Here is a 20,716-nt window from a genome sequence, read left to right as displayed (position 1 = left end):
TTAGCAGATTCCTTGGAGCCTCCCAAGACTGCATGAGACTCTTTCTCTGTTCTGTGACCCCTGCCCCCTCAGTTCCCTTCTCTTCTTGTTGGCACCATAGGCCATGCACTTGGTGTACCGCGCCTTGGAGAAGGAGCCAGTGCCCTCTGTTCTGCCTCCATCCCTCATCCCACCCTCCAAGAAGAAGAAGACAGTGTTTGCAGGTGCTGTGCCTGTCTTGCCTGCCAGCCCTCCACCCAAAGACAGCCTCCGCTCCACACCATCCCACGGCAGTGTCAGCAGCCTCAACAGCACAGGCAGCCTGTCACCGAAGCACAGCGTCAAGCAGACTCAGGTCAGTGTCCACTGTCCCATCCTCCACTATTTCTTGACAGCAAAAAAGAGAAAACGTTGATCCAATTCTCTAAAAGACTTACTAGAGGTATGGGGCTGGAGAGACAGCTTAGTGAATGAGAGCACTGGCTGCTCTTCCAGAGGACCCAGGGCTTATGAGCTCCAAAGTTTTGAAGTCTCAGCACCTGCGTGGCAGCTCACTTCAGTCTGTACTTATACATGTTATGCATACACAATAATACCAGTACATATTAAAACAAATAAATAACTTAGATTGCTAGACGGATTTAGAATGAGCTTTCTTGCACACTTGCAGGTGAGTGAAATTGTTCCCTGGTGTCTATGGAGCTCCAGGACATCCAGGGTGCCGGTGCCCTCCAATGCTCAAGTCCTCATGGAAGTGATACAGAGTCTGCACAGAACCTGTGCGTGCCCCTAAACTCACCACATTAAGAGAAAAGACTCATTTATTTATTTACCAGTTTGCACATCGTTGTTTGGAGGGCAGAAGAGAGTGTCAGATATCTTCTGTCACTGTGAGGATATCTGATATATCTTTGAGGTGGGGTCTCTTCCTGACCTGGGGCTCTTGTTTCCTGGCTAGGCTGCAGCCACAAACCCCAGTGGTCTCCCTGTCTTTGACCCTCTTGGAGCAGGGGTTGCAGGCACTTGCAGGATGCTTGTTACATGGTTCTGGGATCAGCACTCCTGATTATGTAGCAAAGTAGTAAACTGAGGAAGTGCTATGAGTAGGGTTCGTCCCTTTACCTACAAGCCAGCTGGAAGGATACCAACAAGGTGAATCTGAGCTGAAATATCAAGAAGCTATTAGAAGAACAGCCACGGCTAGGCTGAGTTAGAACAAGGGGAAGCCTGGGCAGGCAAGAGCTGGCCACTCAGTTAGCCTCATGCAGCTGTTGTTTTCTAGGACAGCCACCCCACCCCATCTCACCAACCGAGCCCTTGCTGAGAGAGAGCTGTTGTGAACAGAGGGATGGGATAGATGTTTGGCTGGGAAGGAAGCAACTGAGGCCCTAATCTGGCACAGCCTTGGGCTTCCCTGGTTACTTCCAGATTTCCCACAAGGCCAGTTTGTTTTTTAACCAGCAGCCCCTAGGACAGGGCATTTGTCAAGGTGTTTTTTGGGACCCATAGTCATAGTCCCTCAGACCATCACATCACCACAGAAGGGGCTCCGGTGCTCTCCTGGTTCTGTGTCCTAGTGGCACCTTCTAGCTACAGATATGCCTTCCTTCACTTATTACTGATAACACTCACATCAGTATGCCTAGCCCTAGCACTGAGGCAGAGGTTTATTTTGTTGGAACCATACACGAGACTTTCTCCATCCTGGGTTTTTAGTTTTTTGGGATGCATCTGTTCAGAAGCCCTTCTGCCTTGTCAGTTCAGTTCAGCTTGTTTGACACCTGAACTTTTCCCCACTCTGGCTCCAGACACCAGCCTGCTGCAGCACCTTAACTCAAAGGTGGCAGCATCCTGTCCCTGTGACTAAATCCCACAGCCAGGTTATTTATAAAGAACAGGCTCGTGGTCTGGATGCTGGAAGCTTTCCTGGCAGAGGACAGATGAGCATTTAGGACAGAGAATAGTGTACTGCACACAGCTGTGACATCAAGTTGGGCATTCTTAGTCATGTTAAGATAGGGAAAGTGTTTGGGAGATGTGTGCAGGGTCTGTGTATGTGTTGAGAAAGCACTGAGGGTTCTGGCATCCCTGAGGGTTCAGAAGTTGGTATGTACTGATACACCTCTTGGGCCCAAAAGAGGCTGTGTAGGGAGGGCATGGCGTACAGCCCAGAGCAGTCACTAGCAGATAAATGTGTCCTGTGCCCATTAAAGATAGGGTCTTACTGTATGTATCCCAGGCTGGCCTGGAACTCCTAATCTTCCTGCCTCAGGCTCAATAGAGCTGAGGGACAATTATACTAAAAATCAAAACAATAGAAACTGTAAGTATGTGCAGAGACAAGCTGCTGCAGTTTCTTCCTGTTCGTTTCCAGCCTGAGATTGTAGCTTACACACACACACACACACACACACACACTCACACACACACACACACACAAAAAAAAAAAAAAAAAACAAAACAAAAAACAGTACATATATGCTTGCATGCTATGGTTCTGGTAGCAGTCATAGTTCAGAGGTAGCAGTCGTGGTAGCCACAGAGAAGCCCACCTGACTTGAACTTCACTGTACATGTATCTGTGTGACTATCCTTTCTTTATTCTCTCACTGCCCCTAGCCAGGGGTCTGGAGCCTGAGCTGCATGGTGGACCTGACACGGTCTGTAAGAGCTCTGTAAGCAGAGCCTTGGGCTGAAACAGGCCTCATGGATAAGTCACTGTTGTAACCTGTTGTAGCCACCAGTGACCTGGGTGGTGCCTGTGGCAGATAAGATACGCTTTGATGAGATCTTCTTGAAGACTGACCTGGACCTTGACGGCTATGTGAGTGGCCAGGAGGTGAAGGAGATCTTCATGCACTCGGGCCTCACACAGAACCTTCTGGCACACATTTGGTAAGGATGGAAACTGTGGTGGAGGTGGCTGTGAGAGGCATGGAAGGAGGCAGGTGGGAGGGAAGGAGGGAGGGCTCCAGTTTCTCAGGTGTCAGTGTACAGGGAGGTAGGGTCAGTCTTCATACTAGAGAGCTCTGTTGGGACACTCCTCTCCACAAGCCTTACTTTGCCTCAGCCACCTGTGACAGTCATTCTGCCTGCCACTTGGGTAAGCCAAAGAGAGCCTTGACAGTTCCAATGAGATCCCATTTGGAGGGGCAGCATCTGCTTCCAACAGGAACAGGGTAGGGAATCAGACCCTTGTTTGTTCCTCAGTGCTATGACAACCCTTTCCTGGGGAGATGTTCCGTCCCGTCCCGTGTCCCCCCCCCCCCCCCCCCCCCCGCCACCACCGCCAGTGCAGTAGGGCATCAAGGACAAACCCAAGTACATACCACTGGAGTACAGTGGGCCACCAGTGAATTGATTGGGCCTGCCGTTCATAGGTGAGATGCTACAAGAGGGTGGGGGGCCCAAAGAGGCTGATGACCCCCACAGCTGCATTGATGGAGTCCCCTTCAATTACCTTTCCACATTCAGTGCATCCTGGCACCTCCTGAGACCCCAGGCTATGTGAGATTACGGTAGAATTACAGAATTGGGGATGTGGAGATGAGATGAGGGTCCAGTGACCCTGCCCACCCTGTCCTATGGGGGACTGATTTAGTTAGGGTGTCTATTGCTATGAGCAAACACTTGTTACCAAAAGCAATGTGGAAATGGTTTATTTTTGCTTACATTTCCAGATAACAGTCCATCACTGAGGGAAGTCAGGCAGGAATTCGAGCAGGAACCTGGAGGCAGGAGCTGAAGCAGAGGTCCTGGAGGAGTGCTGCTTACTGGCTTGCTTCTCATGGCTTGCTCAGCCTCCTTATACAGCTCAGGACCACCTGCCAAGGGTTGGCACCACCCACAGTGAGCTGTCTCCCCTCCCCCCCATATAAGTCATTAATCAAGCAAATGCCCACACAGAGCTGCTGCCTACAGGCCAATCTGATGGAGGCATTCTCTCAAGAGTCCTCTTCCTAGATGTGTCTAGGTTGTGTAAAGTTTGCAAAATCACTTGGCACAGGGACAGTCATGAGCCATCAGGCTTGCTCTCAGGGTTCCCTTGAAAGTAGTCACAGCTGTTGTGGTATAGATTGTGGGCCACTGTGTAACATTTGGTCCTGGGTGGAGGAGCCACCTTCATCCTCCCTCTGCCATCTCAGAATGGGGCTCTTGTGGATGGCCTGGTCTAGCTTTGTTAGCTTGTCCAGGGCCAGGGCCTTGAGTAACTTCCTGACTGCAGCAGGGAAACTGAGCTGGTCGCCTGATGGTCAGAAAGAACCATCTTGAGTAACCCTAGCCGGGCAGGGAGGAGAGCTGACCAAGGAGCAATGGTCATAGAGAGCTGCCTCTTCAGACAGGCTGCTGGCTCCTTCAGAGCTGAACTGCTGCACTCAGGGTATGGAGGAGCCAAGCCTGCTTGCTCTTCAGTGATGCTCTGCAAGTAGCTGCTGCTAGAGTGGGCACTTAAACCTTGTGCCCTGCCTCTGGCAAATGACTGGAGCGTGTTTGCCCCTCATGAGGCCATTCACTGCCAGCTCAAGTCTGGGACACTCCTGTTCTCTCTGGTTGCACACTAGGCACAGAGACACTGGGCAGGGAGTGTGTCTCCAGATCTCCATGCTGTAGCTCTTGTCCCCACTGGCTCATAGACAGCCTCCAGATCTATAAACAGGAATGAGTGTAGTCCTGCCCCATCTGCACAGGGCTTTATGGGGTAACTGCATTTCTGCAGCACCCTGCACAAGAAAGCCTTAACCCTTCCAGTCAGCTGGAGGTGTATGGTGGGGGGAAGGGCTTCCTCAGACCGAGCACTTGTCAGTTCTGTAGGCCAAAACCTCACTCCCATACTGTGATCAGCCTCAGGGAGGTGCTCATCAGCACTGGAACATGGAGGCAGTGCCCAGGGCTTGCTCGGGGAAGGTGGCAAGGTGTGGTGTTTAATTGCATCCCACGTTCCTCCCAGGGCCCTGGCTGATACGAGACAAACGGGGAAGTTAAGCAAAGAGCAATTCGCGCTAGCTATGTATTTCATTCAGCAGAAGGTCAGTAAAGGCATCGATCCTCCTCAAGTCCTCTCGCCTGACATGGTGCCACCCTCGGAGAGAGGCACTCCCATTCCAGTGAGTAGCCAGACAACTTGCTTCTGTTGTTTTCACCACCCACCGGAAGGTGGCGCTGGTGCTTCAAGAGCCCCACAGTCCTCGGTCCCCAAGCCCAGGATGGAGGTTGGGCATCCTGGGGTGTTTTCAGGCCAGTAGCCAGCACTTTGGTCCCCTGCTATACCAGAGATGTGGGCTGCTGACCTCCTGTGACTCTATGTCTGACTTTTGATCCTAGGATAGTTCAAGTGCTCTCGGGTCAGGGGAGTTCACTGGTGTAAAAGAGCTGGATGACATTAGCCAGGAGATCGCTCAGTTGCAGAGGTATGTGACTGCCCACTACCCTGGTGGCTCCTGATGCAGCAGCCTTGTGTCCAAGCCCCCAATAAGCCTCTGAGGGTGGGGAGGACACAAGCCTTCTCAGATCTGCTTCTGTTTGGATCTGTGTTGCTTTGAGCCCGTACTATCCAGGTAGCCTCAGCAGGTTGTGGCTACACAGCTGCATAGGGACACAAACAGCAGAGACGGGTCCAGCACACAGCTTAGGAGGTAGACCCAAATCTGAAGCACCTGGTGTGCACAGTGGGCCAGTTCCTCACTGCCTCCTGTAGGAACAGTTACAGGTGGCCACGGGGGCCTGGGTACCTCGCTGCCATTTACCACAAGCTGGGTGACTACGACTGCTTTCCATGTCACTTCACTTGACCTCCCTAGCCCAGCTTTGTTTTCCGTTCCTGTCCTCCAGAAACTTCTTTGGCCATATCTCCCCATTCCTTAGCACCTCCTCCTTGTAGTACTGGATGGTGTTCATGTGCAGATCTTTGTCCCCAGTGTGCCCCTACTCATGTTGAGCATACTTCCAGTTTCAGACTGCTGAGTAGCATTTGATTGGGTGTGGGATGTAGGGGAGGTTTTCTGTCTGTGTGACAGTCACAGCATTGAGCAGCATGGTGGCACAAGTATGTTAGCTCACAGGAGGGAGTCCAGGTGTCTGTATCAGCTGTCTGGGGTCTTGGAGCCCATGGGAAAGGTGTGTGCCTGGACTTCTCTCTGGGTCCTTGCCACTTTGGGCCCAAGCTCTCCATTTCCTGGCTAGAGTGGGTCAGGGGTTGCTAATGTTGGAGACTACCCCTATTGCTCCCTGTTTGCCTCCTGAACTTTCACAGTTTGTAAGGGCTTGGCAAGTTCTTGTCAGACCTAGGAGTCTCCATTTGCCTCGTTGGTCATCAGATGGATAAGACACTGTGCTCTCGGTCAGTGGGCACAGGGAAAGAGGCCTCTTGTGTACAGGTTCCACTGGGCCTTAGGGTAGGGTGATAGCTGGTTAGTCCCAAGTATTGCTGTTAAAAAAGTACCTCACTCTCGGCCAACACAGGGTGATGTAGAAAGAGAGGGGCTTCCTTGGCTCAGTTTTAGAAGCTGATCTATCTGGCCTCTGATGAGGACTTCAGGACACATACTGTCACGGTGGCATGGGACCAGTTGTGTGTCAAGCCTAGGAGACAGGACACATGGAGGGTCACAGGAGTCATTCTGTGTGGGAGTGTATAGACTCTGGCCCGCAATCAGGGTCGCAGCTCTGCCATGCAGTGCTGACTCTGTTTTTATCCTCGTCTTTAACCCTGCAGAGAGAAGTACTCACTGGAACAGGACATCAGAGAGAAGGAAGAGGCCATCAGACAGAAAACCAGTGAAGTGCAGGTGTGGCTGCTGCACCTTGGCTTGCGCTCTTTTTATTTTCAGAGACAGGGTTTCTCTGTGTAGTCCTGGCTGTTCTGGAACTCACTCTTTTTTGTTGTTGTTGTTTTTGAGAAGGGGGCGGTGAGAGGGGTCTGGAACTCACTTTTTAGACCACGCTGGCCTCAAACTCACAGAGAATTGCCTGCCTCTGCCTCTGCCTCTGCCTCTGCCTCCCAAGTGCTGGGATTAAAGGTGGACACCAACTCCACCCAGCAGTTTGGGCTTGTTTTGTGCTGAGTGTAGCGACCACACTGGAATTGCAAAAATAATTTTGTTCCCTTGGCAGCATTGGTAAGGGAATCTGGGTTTCGCTCATGCTTGGTGGGCACTGAGTATAGAACCCTAGCCTCACTTGTGCTCACTCTGACAGCCAGAACAGGGATGGAGCACTGCCCCACACAGGCCCTGATGCAGAACCGCACCCTAGAGTCTGCTTTTAATGCCTCCTTGTTCAGGGCCTGTCACCAGTGTCCATCAATGCCCACCCATTTCCCGTAGGAGCTGCAGAATGACCTGGACAGGGAGACCAGCAGTCTGCAGGAGCTTGAGGCTCAGAAGCAGGGTGCTCAGGACCGCCTGGACGAGATGGACCAGCAGAAGTCCAAGCTTCGGGACATGCTGAGTGACGTGCGTCAGAAATGCCAGGATGAGACCCAGATGGTGAGTCCCACAGTGTGGAAGATGTCCCTTTACAACTCTCGCTGACCGATGACAGAATGCCTGGAGTGGGATCACTGACAAAGCAGTTGGGAAACTCCAGGCATTTGAGTGATCACTCCTGTGAGTGATCCTTCTGTCCCTAGAGATCTGTGTCCCACAGCAGGGAACAGGGCTCCAGGTCCTTCTGCCTCTCCCATGCCTCCTCTACCTGTTTTAGGAATATTTATTATTATACTTACTCATTTTTGTGAGAGATTATATGTGTGCATGTGGAGGTCATAGGATAGCAGTGGGTCTTGGTCCTCTCCTTCCACCTGGTCTTCAGGCTTGGCAGGCGGCACTCTTACCCACTAACCGTTTCCCCAGCTTTACACAGTGAGAAAGTTCGGTGTCTTCTTTCTGTACCCTGACTTGTGAGTCCTCTGGCTGTCATTTCAGATCTCATCATTGAAAACCCAGATTCAGTCTCAAGAGTCAGACTTGAAGTCCCAGGAAGACGACCTCAACCGGGCCAAGTCAGAGCTGAATCGGCTGCAGCAGGAGGAGACACAGCTGGAACAGAGCATCCAAGCCGGGCGTGCCCAGCTGGAGACCATCCTCAAGTCCCTGAAGTCCACGCAGGATGAGATCAACCAGGTATTTTGACAGAGCTGGTGGCCAGCTGAAGCTGAGTCCCCTGTGTGGCTGCACTGTTAACTCTGGCTTTTTCTGTCTCACCTGCCTTTGTTCTGTTGGTCAGTGGAGCTGGAGAGATGAGCTGGTGAGGGCTCTGTGCAGTGTGGCTCAGGGTGCCTGGCGTTTGGCCTCTCCTGGCAGCTGGGAGGCAGCTCTGACACTGCCCCGTCCTTCTGCATATGGTGCTCATTGGATTTCATGCTGGTCTCTGGAATTCAGGCCACAGAACAAGGTGGTTCTGTGTCTTGGTACATAGGAAAGAAAACCTGTGTCCTCTAGACTAAAAGTGTCTGCTTGTCTGTAGGCTACAGGCTGGCAGGGCAATATGGGTACCTCCCTGTCTCTGTGGCTTCATGTGTTATATTGTATTTTATTTATTTATTCATTTAATTTAGGAGAAATCTTATTTTACATATCAATCCCAGTTCCCTTTCCATCCCATCCTCCCATGCCCCCCACTGATCCCTCCAACCCACCCCCATCCACTCCCCAGAGAGAATGAGGCCTTCCATGGGGGAATCAATTAAAGTCTGTTGCGTCGTTTGGGGGAGGGCCTAGGCCCTCCTCCGTGTATCTGGGCTGAGAGAGTATCCCTCCATGGGAAATGGGCTTCCAAAGTCCATTTGTGCACTAGGGATAAATACTGGTTTCACTGCCAGAGGCCCATAGACGCCCAGGCCTCCTAACTGACACCCACATTTAGGGGGTCTGGTTCTGTCCAATGCTGGTTCCCCAGCTGTCAGACTGGAGTCAGTGAGCTCTCACTTGGTCAAGTCAGCTGTTTCTGTGGGTTTTTCCAGCAAGGTCTTGACCCCTTTGCTCATCACTTCTCCGTCTCTACAACTGGATTTTATGAACATTTTAGTTCTGTGGGGTTATTTTTAGGCTTTTTCCTCCTGTCTTCATAGTCTGACATGGAGATGGCCCAAGACACATGTGGAATTGCTGATAGATATAGTGGCTGGGATGGCGCTCAATAGGTCTCACGGTGTAAATCAGGCTGTCCTTGAACTCATAGACCCCGCCTCTGTCTCTTGAGTGGTAGGATTAATGGTGTGTATCACCATGGTCACCATCATTCCTTTCTTTTGTTTTGGTTTTTCTTTCAGTTTTTTTGGATTTTGGGGTTCTTATTGTTATTGTTCTTGAGACAGTATCATCATGTAGCTCAGGTCAGCCTTGAATTGGTGATCTATTCTGCTCAGCCTTTGCAGGACTTCCTCTGCTCTTGTCTTTCATTAGCAGATGCTACACATCGAGTTTCATTTTGACATTCCCGTGTTTGCCTTCCCATCATTACCAATACTTCTTTTAAATTAGAGGAGACAGAAACTACAAAAAACTGGGCCATGGTGGTGCATCCCAGCCCTTGGGAAGCAGAGGCAGGTGGATCTCTGTCAGTTTGAAGCCAGCCTGGTCTCCAGAGTGAGTTTCAGGACAGCCAGAGCTGTGTAGAGAGACCCTGTCTCAAAACAAAAAAATAGAGAAACAAGAGATTGGGTCCAGGACGAGTTATGTGCGATGAGCTGTCACTGTTGCCTGTGTGACCCTCCCTTTCCATGAGATCTTTGTCTGGGAGGGAGGGAAAGCAAGCATGTAATGAGAACCCCAGATTCTGTCTCATTGTAGTCGGTTGAGAATTGGCAAACCTTTGGGGGTGGGTGGCAAGTGCTTCCCTGGGGGCGGGGATACAGAGCTCTTGAGCAGTAGAGTGTCTTAGTTTTAATGGACCATTGATTCTTCTAGTGTATAGTCTGTGCAAGACAGTCCTTGCCATGTCATGATCCCCTGGGGAAGGCATCTTGCTGGCTGCATCCTAAGGTCCCCTTGATGTCCATGGTGTTTGTCTTGCAGGCAAGAAGCAAGCTATCGCAGCTGCAGGAGAACCGCCTAGAAGCTCACCGGAGCCTAGAACAGTATGACCAGGTGTCTGATGGGGTCTCTGGCACCAGCCTGCCTGACCTGGCCACCCTGAGTGAAGGCGTCTTGCTGGCAGAGAGGGGCGGCTTTGGAGCCATGGTAAAGGTCGAGTAAGCGTCTCCTGGTCCTCATGGGCTCTGCTGCAGCTGCAGATCTGTACATAGCACTGACTTCCTCAGTGTGTGGCACCCCCCCCCCTTTTTTTTTTATGGCACAGGGCCAAGGGCTGATGGCCAAGTTCATCCTGCTGTCTAGAAACTGCAAGGCCCAAGTGTTCCGTTTCCTCAGAAGTTTTTCTGTTGAGCCAATCACTCAAATGTGGAGGGCAGACCTAACCAAAGCCAATGTGGTCCCGTGCTGTGGAAGCTCCATGCTCCATTGATGGCCACCTTGCGGGTACACGTGTGCTATTCAAGTCAACTGATGCTGAAAGATGAAAAACAGGCTGAGGTGCAGCTTGTAGTGAGCACTGCAGGCCCCAGGTTCCATCCTGTGACGCATACCAAGAGCACCACAGTACACCTGCCTTGTAGGCGCTGTGCAGTCAGCTGTCAGCAGGCCTCTCTGGGGAACCTCCACACTGTGTGGTCCTCACTGCTTGCGAACCAGCAGCCCAGGTAGTGTGACTTCTTTCGGGTTGTCAGTGCCCCTTGTTGGGGTCATCAGCCCCAGCCCAGGGATGAGGCCTGGTGTCTGGGGCGCTGTGCTGCTCTTAACCACTTGGCTGCCTCATCTTCCAGGGCTCTGCCTGCTATAGCCCTGCTGCTTCTCCCTCTTGGTTCCTTCCCTCCTTGCCTTGTGCTCTAAGCACAGCACCTTCCCTCTCTCCTCTCTGTTTCTGTCATATCCAAGAACTCACAGGGAAGCCTGGACTTGCCCTGGATGACTTAGAAGGTGCTGTCTCTAACCCTGCTGATCCCTCGTGTCTGCCACAGAGGCCCCCTTCACTCTTAGACTCACCAGCAGGTGGCTTCCTTCTGCCCACCACAGGCTTCTTAGGCTTCACTCTTCCATGGGACTCTCTGCTCCAGGGCCTGCAGTTGGTGTGTTTCTGTTTTGTGACTGCACTCTGCGCTCGCTCCATCTCACATCGCTCCCCGTGCAGCTGGCTTGTCCTGCATCCTGGGCCAGGGAAATGCTTGCTCTAAGCCTCTCCTTGTAGACGGTTTGGTTTGTTGTTTTCCTTTTCTCTTTTTGCTTTTTTTTTTTTTTTTGAGACAGGATGTCCCTGCAGCCCAGGCTGGCCTGGAACTCCAGAGCTTCCAGGCTTCCAGTTGCGGGGATTAAAGGTGTGTGCCGGGCTATCCTGAAGCTTTTATCAGGCTCACATCCTGGGCTGCATCCTGGCAGTGGGTGACCGTTTGCAGGTGGCTGGTCATTTCTGTTACCATCTGAGCCTTTTGTACCTGGTCATTTTTGCCCATTGTTGAACTAGGTAGAGTTTGCAGAGTTGACCATCACTTGTACAGTGTAACTATCAGATATATTAGCTAGAAACTCAGGACTTGGGTCTGAAGGAACCTACATCTCCTTGTATAAATACAGTTTTAATACAGATCATTTTCGGGGTTGTTTCCATTTCTTAATAAACACTTTGAAGCAAGGTCTTTGTTCAGTGTTCCATCTGGGGACTGTCTGGAGCAGGGTGTGCTCTGTCATCTCTCTTTGTCGGGTACACCTACAGGCTGTGCTAACGAAGAATAGTGCAACCAGAGTGGCACATCTAGAACTTTCTACAGGTAATTCTTGTGCCACTGAGCTAAATGTTAAGATCCCCTGATGGAGACATAGGATTCTTAAGGCCATGTCCATTTCTCTGTGTGTTTCCTTAATTACTTTTTTCTTTCACAGTGCTGTAGGTGGAGCCCAGGGCCTCACATGTTAGCAAAGGCAGAGCCCAGGGCCTCACACATGTTAGCAAAGGCGGATCCCAGGGTCTTACAGGTGTTAGCAAGTGCTCACCACCAAGTCTTGTGCCCAGCTCAAAGCCATGTTTATTTCTTGGGACTGATGGAGCGTCTTTCCAGACTCCCAGCCAGCCCACCCCACAGTGAGAAAACCATGCACCATCCTGTTTGTTACTCTGCTCATCAAGACAGATTGGGTCCTTGGCCACTTCCAGCCCTGGTAACATGCAAGAGCCAAGGTTTTGGACTCCCAGAAAGGATTTGTAAGTGAGAGTTGCTTAGCTGGTAACTTGAACTCAACTGAGGACAGGAATGTTTGTATCAGGACAATTAACGGGAGCTCCAGCATTGGGCTCCCACACAGTATACTTTTTGTTTTGTTTTGTTATTTGAGACAGAGTTATTCCAGCCATGACTGGCCTGGAATTCACTATGAAGACCAGGCTGGCCTTTGGCTCACAGAGATCCATCTGCCTCTGCCTTCAAGTACTAAGATGAAAGGGATGCACCCCACACCCATCTCCCAGCACTCTGTCAGAAACTTCTTGGATGTCATCTGTGGCCATGTCTGCCCTCTGAAAGCCGGCAGAGCTTAGGGCTAGCTGCATCCTTGCCCTTAAAGGTGTTTTCTGCAGCTGGGCACATGTCTCAGCAGTGGGGGGTTGCCAGTGTGTGTAAGGCCCTGGGTCCCATTCTCCATATTTCAAAAGGTAGTAATTAAATGAAGCTAGTTAATACATTTTATTTCTATGAAGGTACTTATCACCTACTCTAATGTAGTTCAGTCACCTCCTCACCGAGTGACCACATGACTCAGTGGTCTGGGATAATGGCATCTACTCGTGCACATGGTGATAGAATGGGTCCCATATTTGGAAATGCTACGGGCCTGTACTTGCCCTCGTATTCTGTCTCCCAGAGTGACACACCCTTCATTCTCCTTGCTGGTGGCTGGCCATGTTCACATTTGTGGGTGGGGAAAAGCTCTCTTTCCATCTCCATTTCTTTCTTTCTCTTAATGTGAGCCATTGTCTTGGCTCCAATGCTGGTCTGTATACATGCTCAGTAAGTCTTTGCTGCTGCACCCAGCTTTTCTGTGGCCCCCTTTGAGAAGGGTGCCACAGCTGAATGAGGTTGTGATCCCTCACCATCCTACCATGTGCAGAGCTGGTAGTGCAGTTCCCAGGCACATTTGTGCCATTGAAACCCATTCTCTCATTGTCTTCCCTTCAGTGATTGAAAACAATAGTCAGTACCCAACCCTGTCCGTAAGGGTATAAGCTTCTTTCTGAGACCAAGCTCCTTCTCTCATCCTGTTGTCCTTTGGAACACAGCCCATTCCTCACAAAGGGCTTGTACAAGAGTCTTCTGCCCAGCCTAGGGCTTCCTTAGGTTATGACCTTCTGCTAGTGTCTCTCTGTCCTTGACTCCCACAGCTGTGTGTCCTTCCTTTGCCTGTGGTGTGGCAGAGAGGTCTGTCTTAGGCCTCTACATGGCCAGAGTCTCCGGTCGCATGTCTCTCGGGGCTGGCAGCACCCAGGTGCCCTCAGCAGATGCCGCACCGGCTGCATCTGTGCTTAACCTCCCTGAGTGCCAGGCCTGCCTTCCCTGGGAAGGCTTGTGTCCAGAAGGTCTGAAGAATTAGTTCCAGGTAAGAAGATAGCCCTACTTTGTTGTCACCCAAGTCAGTAACTGCTGCTTATTAATTTTTTATCTTTGATTTTTCATTTCCTGAGAGAGTCTCGCTGTGTGGCTAGGCTGGTCAGGAACTCTTGTCCTCCTGCCTCTGCCTTCCCAGAACCAGGGTGCTCCCCATTCCTTTCTGGTGGCTTCCTCTTAACTAAGCCCCTCTGGGCACCACTCTCCTATCCCAGGTGTAGGCAGCCTTATTAGAACATGTCCTTTTAGGCTCTTCATGTCATTTCTTCAAACCATTGTCTGCTTTCACAGATGCCCCAGCTTTGAATGACTTGGTCATGTGGGGAGTGATAGTCCCTTTGCCCAGCCATGGATTCCGCTGTAAGAAACCATCTACTTGGTCATGGTAGCTCACACAATTAATCCCAGCAGTTGGACAGGCAGAGGCCAGCCTTGTCTACTTAGTAAGTTCCAGGCCAGTCAGGGCTGCACAGTGAGATACTGCCTCCCAAAAAATTTAAAAAAAGTATTCCAGTTAATCAGCCCTGTTTTGTGGAGGATTGTGTCTCAAGCAGAACAGACTCCTGATTCTCAACCCAGCATTTTGCTTGCAGGAGCACCCCACCCCTCAAGGCCATTCCCACTATGGAAAAGCAATCTTCAAAAGTAAATGTTTTTTTTTTTTTTTTCTACTGCTTTGAATACACTTGCCAGTTTCTAGAAATAAGCACCTTTTTATAAAAATGCAAAGTACCCTGCATGCTTTAGCAGCTCCCACTTCACCAGTGTCACCCCAAGTCCCACTTCCTACTTGGGCAGAAATGGCCCACTTGTTTCTTTACAGAGGACTATTGGAGGGTGGCAGTCAGTGGCACTGGCCCCATCACTCCATCACTCTACTTGCTGTCCCTGTGAGTGTGCTGACTCCAGAGGGCCCGTATGAATGGGATCACAGGATTTATCTCTGTCAATGACATCTTATTTCCACTTAGCTTCATATCTTCAAGTCTCCTCTTTTTTACAATTATTCTATTTTATGTGCATTGGTTTATTATTGCCTGCATGTATGTCTGTGTGAGGGTGCCAGATCTTGGAGTTACAGACACTTGTGACTGCCATGTGAGTGCTGGGAATTGAACCTGGGTCCTCTAGAAGAGAAGTCAGTGCCCTTAACTGCTGAGCCATCTCTCCAGCACCCTCAAGTCTCCTCTTTTTACAGAAGAATTTCCTTCCTCAAGACTGAATATTATTCTACCATGTAGGTGGGTAGATTCCATCTATTTGCTCATTCCCCTCAGTGACTGTTAGAGTCACTTTAGATTTATTGAAAAAATGCAAAGCTATGGTGCAGAGTTTCCATGCGTGCCACACCTGGTTCCCATTGCTATCTCCGCAAATAAACCAGTCCAGGGTTGTTTTTAGGCAAAATCTCCACTTGAGTGATTCCTCTTCACGCATTCTGTTCCAGCTCACACTGCGTCAAGTGCAGATTGGATTTAGGTGTGGAATCCTGCACTTGGATTAGAAGTAACTCAGTGCCTGTCCTTTCTTCACAATCCTAGGACGATCCTTTCAAAAACAAAGCCTTACTGTTTAGCAGCAACTCCCAAGACCTGCATCCAGACCCCTTCCAGGCGGAGGACCCCTTCAAGTCTGACCCGTTTAAAGGAGCTGACCCTTTCAAAGGTATACCCCAGCCTGCATCTCCATGAAAGGACTGTGTTTCTTTTCTTTTTAAAATACTTTCTTGTGTGTATGGGTCTTTTTGCCTGCATGTGTGTGCATCCCCCCTAGAGGGCACAAGAGGGTGTCAGATCCTCCAGAGCTGGAATTACAGACAGTTGTGAGCCACCATGTGGGCGCTAGGACTTGAACCTGGGTCGTCAACAGGAATAACCGATGCTTAAGTAACTGCTAAGCCACCGACCGCTCCAGCCTCTTAACTTTCAGGGTTTTTTTGTTTTGTTTTGTTTTGTTTGAGACAGGGTCTCTATGTAGTTCTGGCTGTCCTGGAACTTGCTCTGTAGGACAGGCTGGCCTCGAACTCACAAAGATCCTCCTGCCTCTGCCTCACCTGTGTTGTGATTAAAGGTGTGTGTCACCATACCTTGAGAATTTTCAGATTTTAGTTTTAGGTCTAAGGGACATAGCCAGCAGCTTTGGTATTGCCATAGGTCATCATGACATGACTGGGACAACCACTGTGTCCCTGTCCTCTTTCTGAGCAAGGTAGGAAGAAATGCAGGGATCCAGGGTGGAAGGAAAAAAGTGAGTTCTCAAAGACTATAGTTCTTTCTGTAGCCAGCCAAGCACCCAGTCCATCTTAAGTGTTTTCCTGCCTGGGGCTATCACTTGTCACCCATGACCCTGCTGTGGCAAGGCCGGCGTATAGAGGGACCACTTCTTTCCCTTAAACCAGGGAGGGGCTTGCCTTCCACAGTCTTCCCTCCACTCACCTGACTGCTTCTCTCTTTGCTCCAGGTGACCCCTTCCAGAATGATCCCTTCACAGAACAGCAGACAGCAGCCACAGGTAAAGGCTGGCTTCCTTGTTCCCTGACAATGTTCAGAGTCTCTCCAGACCCAGTTTGTTTGGGGACAGGGTCACTTGTGCCATAGCTGCTGATGTTAGATATGTGAGGTAACTGTTACACATGGTGGGATTTCCTGCCACTCATGCTAGGGGCAGTGATGTTACAGCAAAAGAGAGCTATCGTTAGTCATGTGTGCCTTTCCCCTGTGTTGACATTGCCTAGTGTGCCTGAAAACCCAGATTCCATTCCCAGCCACAGAGACAAAAAAGATCCTCATCCGTCACAGTTGGCTCCCATCCTGTCCAATGCCTGCCTGGTGCCGCCAGTGTGCTTCCTGCCCCTGGCATCACCCATACTGCTTACTCTTTTTAAATGCAGCTTTATTACAAAGCATAATGTACACACCACACATTCTCCTTTGGAAGAAGTTCTGTAAACTGGGCATGGTGGCGTACACCTTTAATCCCAGAACTTAGTAACTCTGTAGGCAGAGGTCTTGAGTTCAAAGCCAGCCTATATAGCTGGTCTACATAGCAAGGACCTGTCTCAAGAAACTTTTATTTAACTGTTGTGTGTATGTGTGCTGCATGTGGAGGGCAAGGCACAACTTCAGGAGTCAGTTCTCTTTCTCCATGGGGTCAGTCTGTCAGGTGTGGCAGCAAATGCCAGTAAAGCCTTTGACAGATGTGTAGAGCTGTGGAAAGTTGAAGGACTGTCCATCACCCTGAAAGGTTCTCACCTGTGGACAGACCCCGGGGCAACTGACTACTCAGTCACCACGATTTCTGCTTCATCCTGAGCCCTCTTTCCCTGGTATCCGCTCCTAACGTCTCACTGGTGTCCGCTCCTTATGTCTTTCTAGTATCTATATTCACCATTGTACCCTCTCTTTCTAGACCCATTTGGAGGAGACCCTTTCAAAGAAAGTGACCCATTCCATAGCTCAACCACTGATGACTTCTTCAAGAAACAGACAAAGAACGACCCATTTACCTCAGACCCCTTCACGAAGAACCCTTCCTTACCTCCAAAGGTGAGCAGTCTTGCTGTGAGGCCCACTCAAGCAGGTCTGACTTGATGTGTGTTGGGGTGGGTCCATGGTGTCCAGGAGGCTGGCAGGGTCGGCCAGGAGCTAGGATTACAAGCCTGGTCTCATTCCTGGTGAGTGAGGTGGCTCTTAGCACTGTCATTGCCAAGTCCTTTCTTGTGAGCCAGTGTACTGCAGTGCCAAGTTGGGGCAGGGTGTCTCCTTAAATAGCTCTTGTCCCTTCCTGTCCTCTCCTTTGCTGTGGTCTTCTGCTCCCACCTCCACTCCGTCTCTCACAGCTACCGCGGATATTATGAGTATCTGGGCATGGCGGCTGGCTTGCTTTCCCTTCATGAGACTACAGAGGACCTGATCTGCCCCTTCCAGACCTGACATCACGATACAAATGCAAAGTTCCACATCTGACCTCATGTGGTTGGACATATAGCCAAGGTGCAAGTGCACTCATAATGCTGTGTGGATTTCCCTTCAGGCTGTGTATAGAATATAAGAAAACAATTCTAGGCCCATCTGGTCTTCATAGCAAGTAGTGAGACATTGTCAGACACTGTCTTCATCCCCCCCACACCCAAGAAAAAAGCCACAGGGTGGGTGGCCGTGCTGGAGTGGTGGCTCAGCAGTCAAGAACACGTGTGCAAGCCTGAGGTGGGCGTGCAGACCCCAGCACCTGTGAAACAAGCTGCTTGTGCTCTTTCACAGCCTACCCTGAGCTGGGAAGAGACAGGAGGATGGCTGGGGCTTGCTGGTCAGCTTCAGGTGCAGTGAGTACCCTGCCTCAGAGGAGGAAGGCAGAGGGTAATAAGATAAGCCAGGTGCCACCAGGCGTTGGTGGCGCATGCCTTTATTCCCAGCACTCAGGAAGCAGAGGCAGGCAGATCTCTGTGAGTTCGAGGCCAGCCTGGTCTCCAGAGCGAGTGCCAGGATAGGCTCCAAAGCTACACAGAGAAACCCTGTCTCGAAAAACCAAAAAAAAAAAAAAAAAAGAAGAAGAAGAAGAAGCCAGGTGCCTCTGGCCTTTCTCCACACACACATATCCCCACACATGCAAACAAACCTCACACACGAGAAATGAATTTCATGTTGAGACTGCAGCCCCCATCCCATCTTCATTGTACCTGCATAATTCTACATATTCTAGAATCCAGTCCCTTTGCCTAGCATGTTGGAGAGTGAAACACAACCTGTAATTGCTTTTCTGTTGGGATTTTCTTTTTTAAAGATTTTAAGTTTTTATTTTAGTTGGATAGGTGTTTTGCCTGCATGTCTCTCTGTATACCACATGAGTAGCTGGTGCCTTGTGCCTATGGAGTCCAGAAGAGGGCATCAGATCCCTCCCTGCACCTTGAGATACAGGTGGTTGTGAACCACCATGTCGGTGCTGGGAACCCAGCTCTGGCCCACTGGAAGGGAAGCCAATGCTTGTAACACTGAGCCACCATTCTAGCTCTGAACATTCATGTATGTATGTATGTATGTATGTATGTGTTTTATATGAGATAGGTATGCTCTGTATAACCCTGGCTGGCGTGGAGCTCAGAAATCTGCCTGTCACTGCCTCCATAATGCAATCAGCATTTGTCATGTTTGATTTGGTCCTTTATATATGAATCTCTCCTCTATTTATCTTTTCCTTTTGAGGCATAGTCTCTCTTGATAGTCCCAATTGGCTTCAAAGTTGCAACAATCCTCCTGGCTTGGCCTCCTGTGTGCTGGGATGGCAGGCATGAATTTAAAAGAGTTAATTTCTCTTTTTAATTTTATTTATTTTTTATTTATTTCTTTATTTGAGAGGCAGGGTCTCTCTGTGTAACCCTGACTGTCTTGATACCAGTTCTGTAGACCAGGCTCACCTTGACCTAAGAGATCCGCCTGACTCTTCCTCTTGAGTGCTGGGATTGAAGGTGTGTGCCACCAACCCCTTAAGTACTCATAGAATTGGCCAGGCATATGTCATTTGATTCTCTTCCTTCCATTGAAAGACAGACTCCCCTACCTTTGTTGAGCCACACCCCCAACCCCTCACTGTGGATTCTAGGCAGGGGTTTATACCTATCCCTTATGCCAGATCTTTTGTTGTTGTTTTTTTGTTTTTTGAGACAAGGTTTCTCTGTGTAGCATTGGAGCCTATCCTGGCACTCGCTCCGGAGACCAGGCTGGCCTCGAACTCACAGAGATCCACCTGCCTCTGCCTCCTGAGTGCTAGGATTAAAGGCGTGTGTCACCAACGCCTGGCCCTTATGCCAGATCTTAACACTGTCTGTGTCTGTGGCTTTGGCTCACTTCTCAGGGCTGCAGTTCATTGGCAACTTGTGGGGACTGTGGCATTCATCAGTGTTACCTACTGTGGGGTATTTGTTGATATTATCCTCCTCTGCCCAGGTTCATCTGAGTCACCCCAGTCTCCCTGAGGTGTGCTATTGCTTATGGCACTTAAATAGTTGAGGAAAGTACAGTTGAGTGGCTAGATGAGATGGCAGAATAAACTCTTCCTCTCTCTCTCCTCCCCAGCTTGACCCATTTGAATCCAGTGATCCCTTCTCTTCCTCCAGCATCTCCTCAAAAGGATCAGGTGAGAGAAACAGAGGCTCCTGCCCTCCTGACCACATCACGCCTCAGTAATGCCATCAGTCCCCAGATTAGTGTGGCCTCAGGTGGAGAGTTCAAGTCCTTGCCTGAGACTGTGAGGCCTAAGTGAATGCCCGAATCTCACCCCTCACAGGGCTGTCTGCCCCAGCAGGAGCTGGCATTCTTTCAGACAGTCTGTCTGTTAACACCAGTGTCCTTAATGAGAACAGTCCAGTTCCCCAAGCATGGTGGCAACCACCTCTGGACCCAGCACTGAAAAACAGACCCAGGCATGGTAGTACATCACCTTTAATAATTCTACCACTCAGGAGTCAGAGGCAGGGGGATCTCTGTGAGTTCCAGACCAGCCTGGGCTATAGAGAGACTTTATCTGGTAGGGGAATCTCTTCCAGCTGGTGCCCCCACACACACATAAACTGTAATATGTCGGGCCACCCTCAAATGGTTCATTCTCTCCATGTCACCTGCTTCTCCTGGACTGGTAGGATGGCAGGCTCGGGGAACAACTAGTCCCTCCTTTGGGCACTCTGAACCACGCCTCACAGGGGCCATCTTCCCAGAGACATTTGCGCCCCTGAATCTCCTGCTCCTGGACCCTAGGATTGCCCCTTGAGTGTTATGCACATCTGTTTAAACCGTAACTCCAACTGTGTTGGTGCCTCTTGCAGATCCCTTTGGGACCCTAGATCCCTTTGGAAGCAGCTCCTTCAGCAGTGCCGAGGGCTTCGCTGACTTCAGCCAAATGTCCAAGGTAAGGCCCCTTCCAAGAAGTTGAGCCACGGCCCGTATCTACACACCTCTTGTGTGGGTGGCCAGACACAGCTGCTGCCACGCGTGTACGTGCTTGCACTTGTCACACAGCAGAGCGGATAGGATCTAGAAAATACCCTGACCTGGGTCAGCTGTGGCCCATCTCGATCTCACTTCTGATCAAACAAGGATCATA

At 50.3% G+C, this 20,716-nt stretch overlaps 1 protein-coding gene across 14 annotated transcripts in view; it reads left to right on the top strand.

The window, feature by feature from the left end:
* The window catches only part of Eps15l1 (epidermal growth factor receptor pathway substrate 15 like 1), an 81,043-nt gene that overhangs the window by 35,152 nt on the left and 25,175 nt on the right, over positions 1 to 20,716 (top strand). For 9 of the 14 annotated variants that reach the window (XM_035450543.1, XM_027394889.2, XM_027394885.2 and 6 more), the window contains 13 exons: positions 101 to 334; positions 2,717 to 2,874; positions 4,928 to 5,084; positions 5,302 to 5,387; positions 6,692 to 6,764; positions 7,302 to 7,463; positions 7,902 to 8,099; positions 9,993 to 10,163; positions 15,166 to 15,289; positions 16,085 to 16,135; positions 17,033 to 17,169; positions 19,693 to 19,753; positions 20,439 to 20,521. In XM_035450543.1, the coding sequence (XP_035306434.1) occupies positions 101 to 334; positions 2,717 to 2,874; positions 4,928 to 5,084; positions 5,302 to 5,387; positions 6,692 to 6,764; positions 7,302 to 7,463; positions 7,902 to 8,099; positions 9,993 to 10,163; positions 15,166 to 15,289; positions 16,085 to 16,135; positions 17,033 to 17,169; positions 19,693 to 19,753; positions 20,439 to 20,521 (1,695 nt within the window). Of the gene's footprint in view, positions 1 to 100; positions 335 to 2,716; positions 2,875 to 4,927; positions 5,085 to 5,301; positions 5,388 to 6,691; positions 6,765 to 7,301; positions 7,464 to 7,901; positions 8,100 to 9,992; positions 10,169 to 15,165; positions 15,290 to 16,084; positions 16,136 to 17,032; positions 17,170 to 19,692; positions 19,754 to 20,438; positions 20,522 to 20,716 lie in introns of all 14 variants that reach the window. The other 5 variants (XR_004771606.1, XR_004771607.1, XR_004771605.1 and 2 more) reach the window with 2 other exon arrangements.

This window comes from Cricetulus griseus, assembly GCF_003668045.3.
Source record: "Cricetulus griseus strain 17A/GY chromosome 1 unlocalized genomic scaffold, alternate assembly CriGri-PICRH-1.0 chr1_0, whole genome shotgun sequence".
Taxonomy (NCBI): Eukaryota; Metazoa; Chordata; class Mammalia; order Rodentia; family Cricetidae; genus Cricetulus; species Cricetulus griseus.
This window is presented reverse-complemented; position numbering and strand designations above follow the sequence as displayed.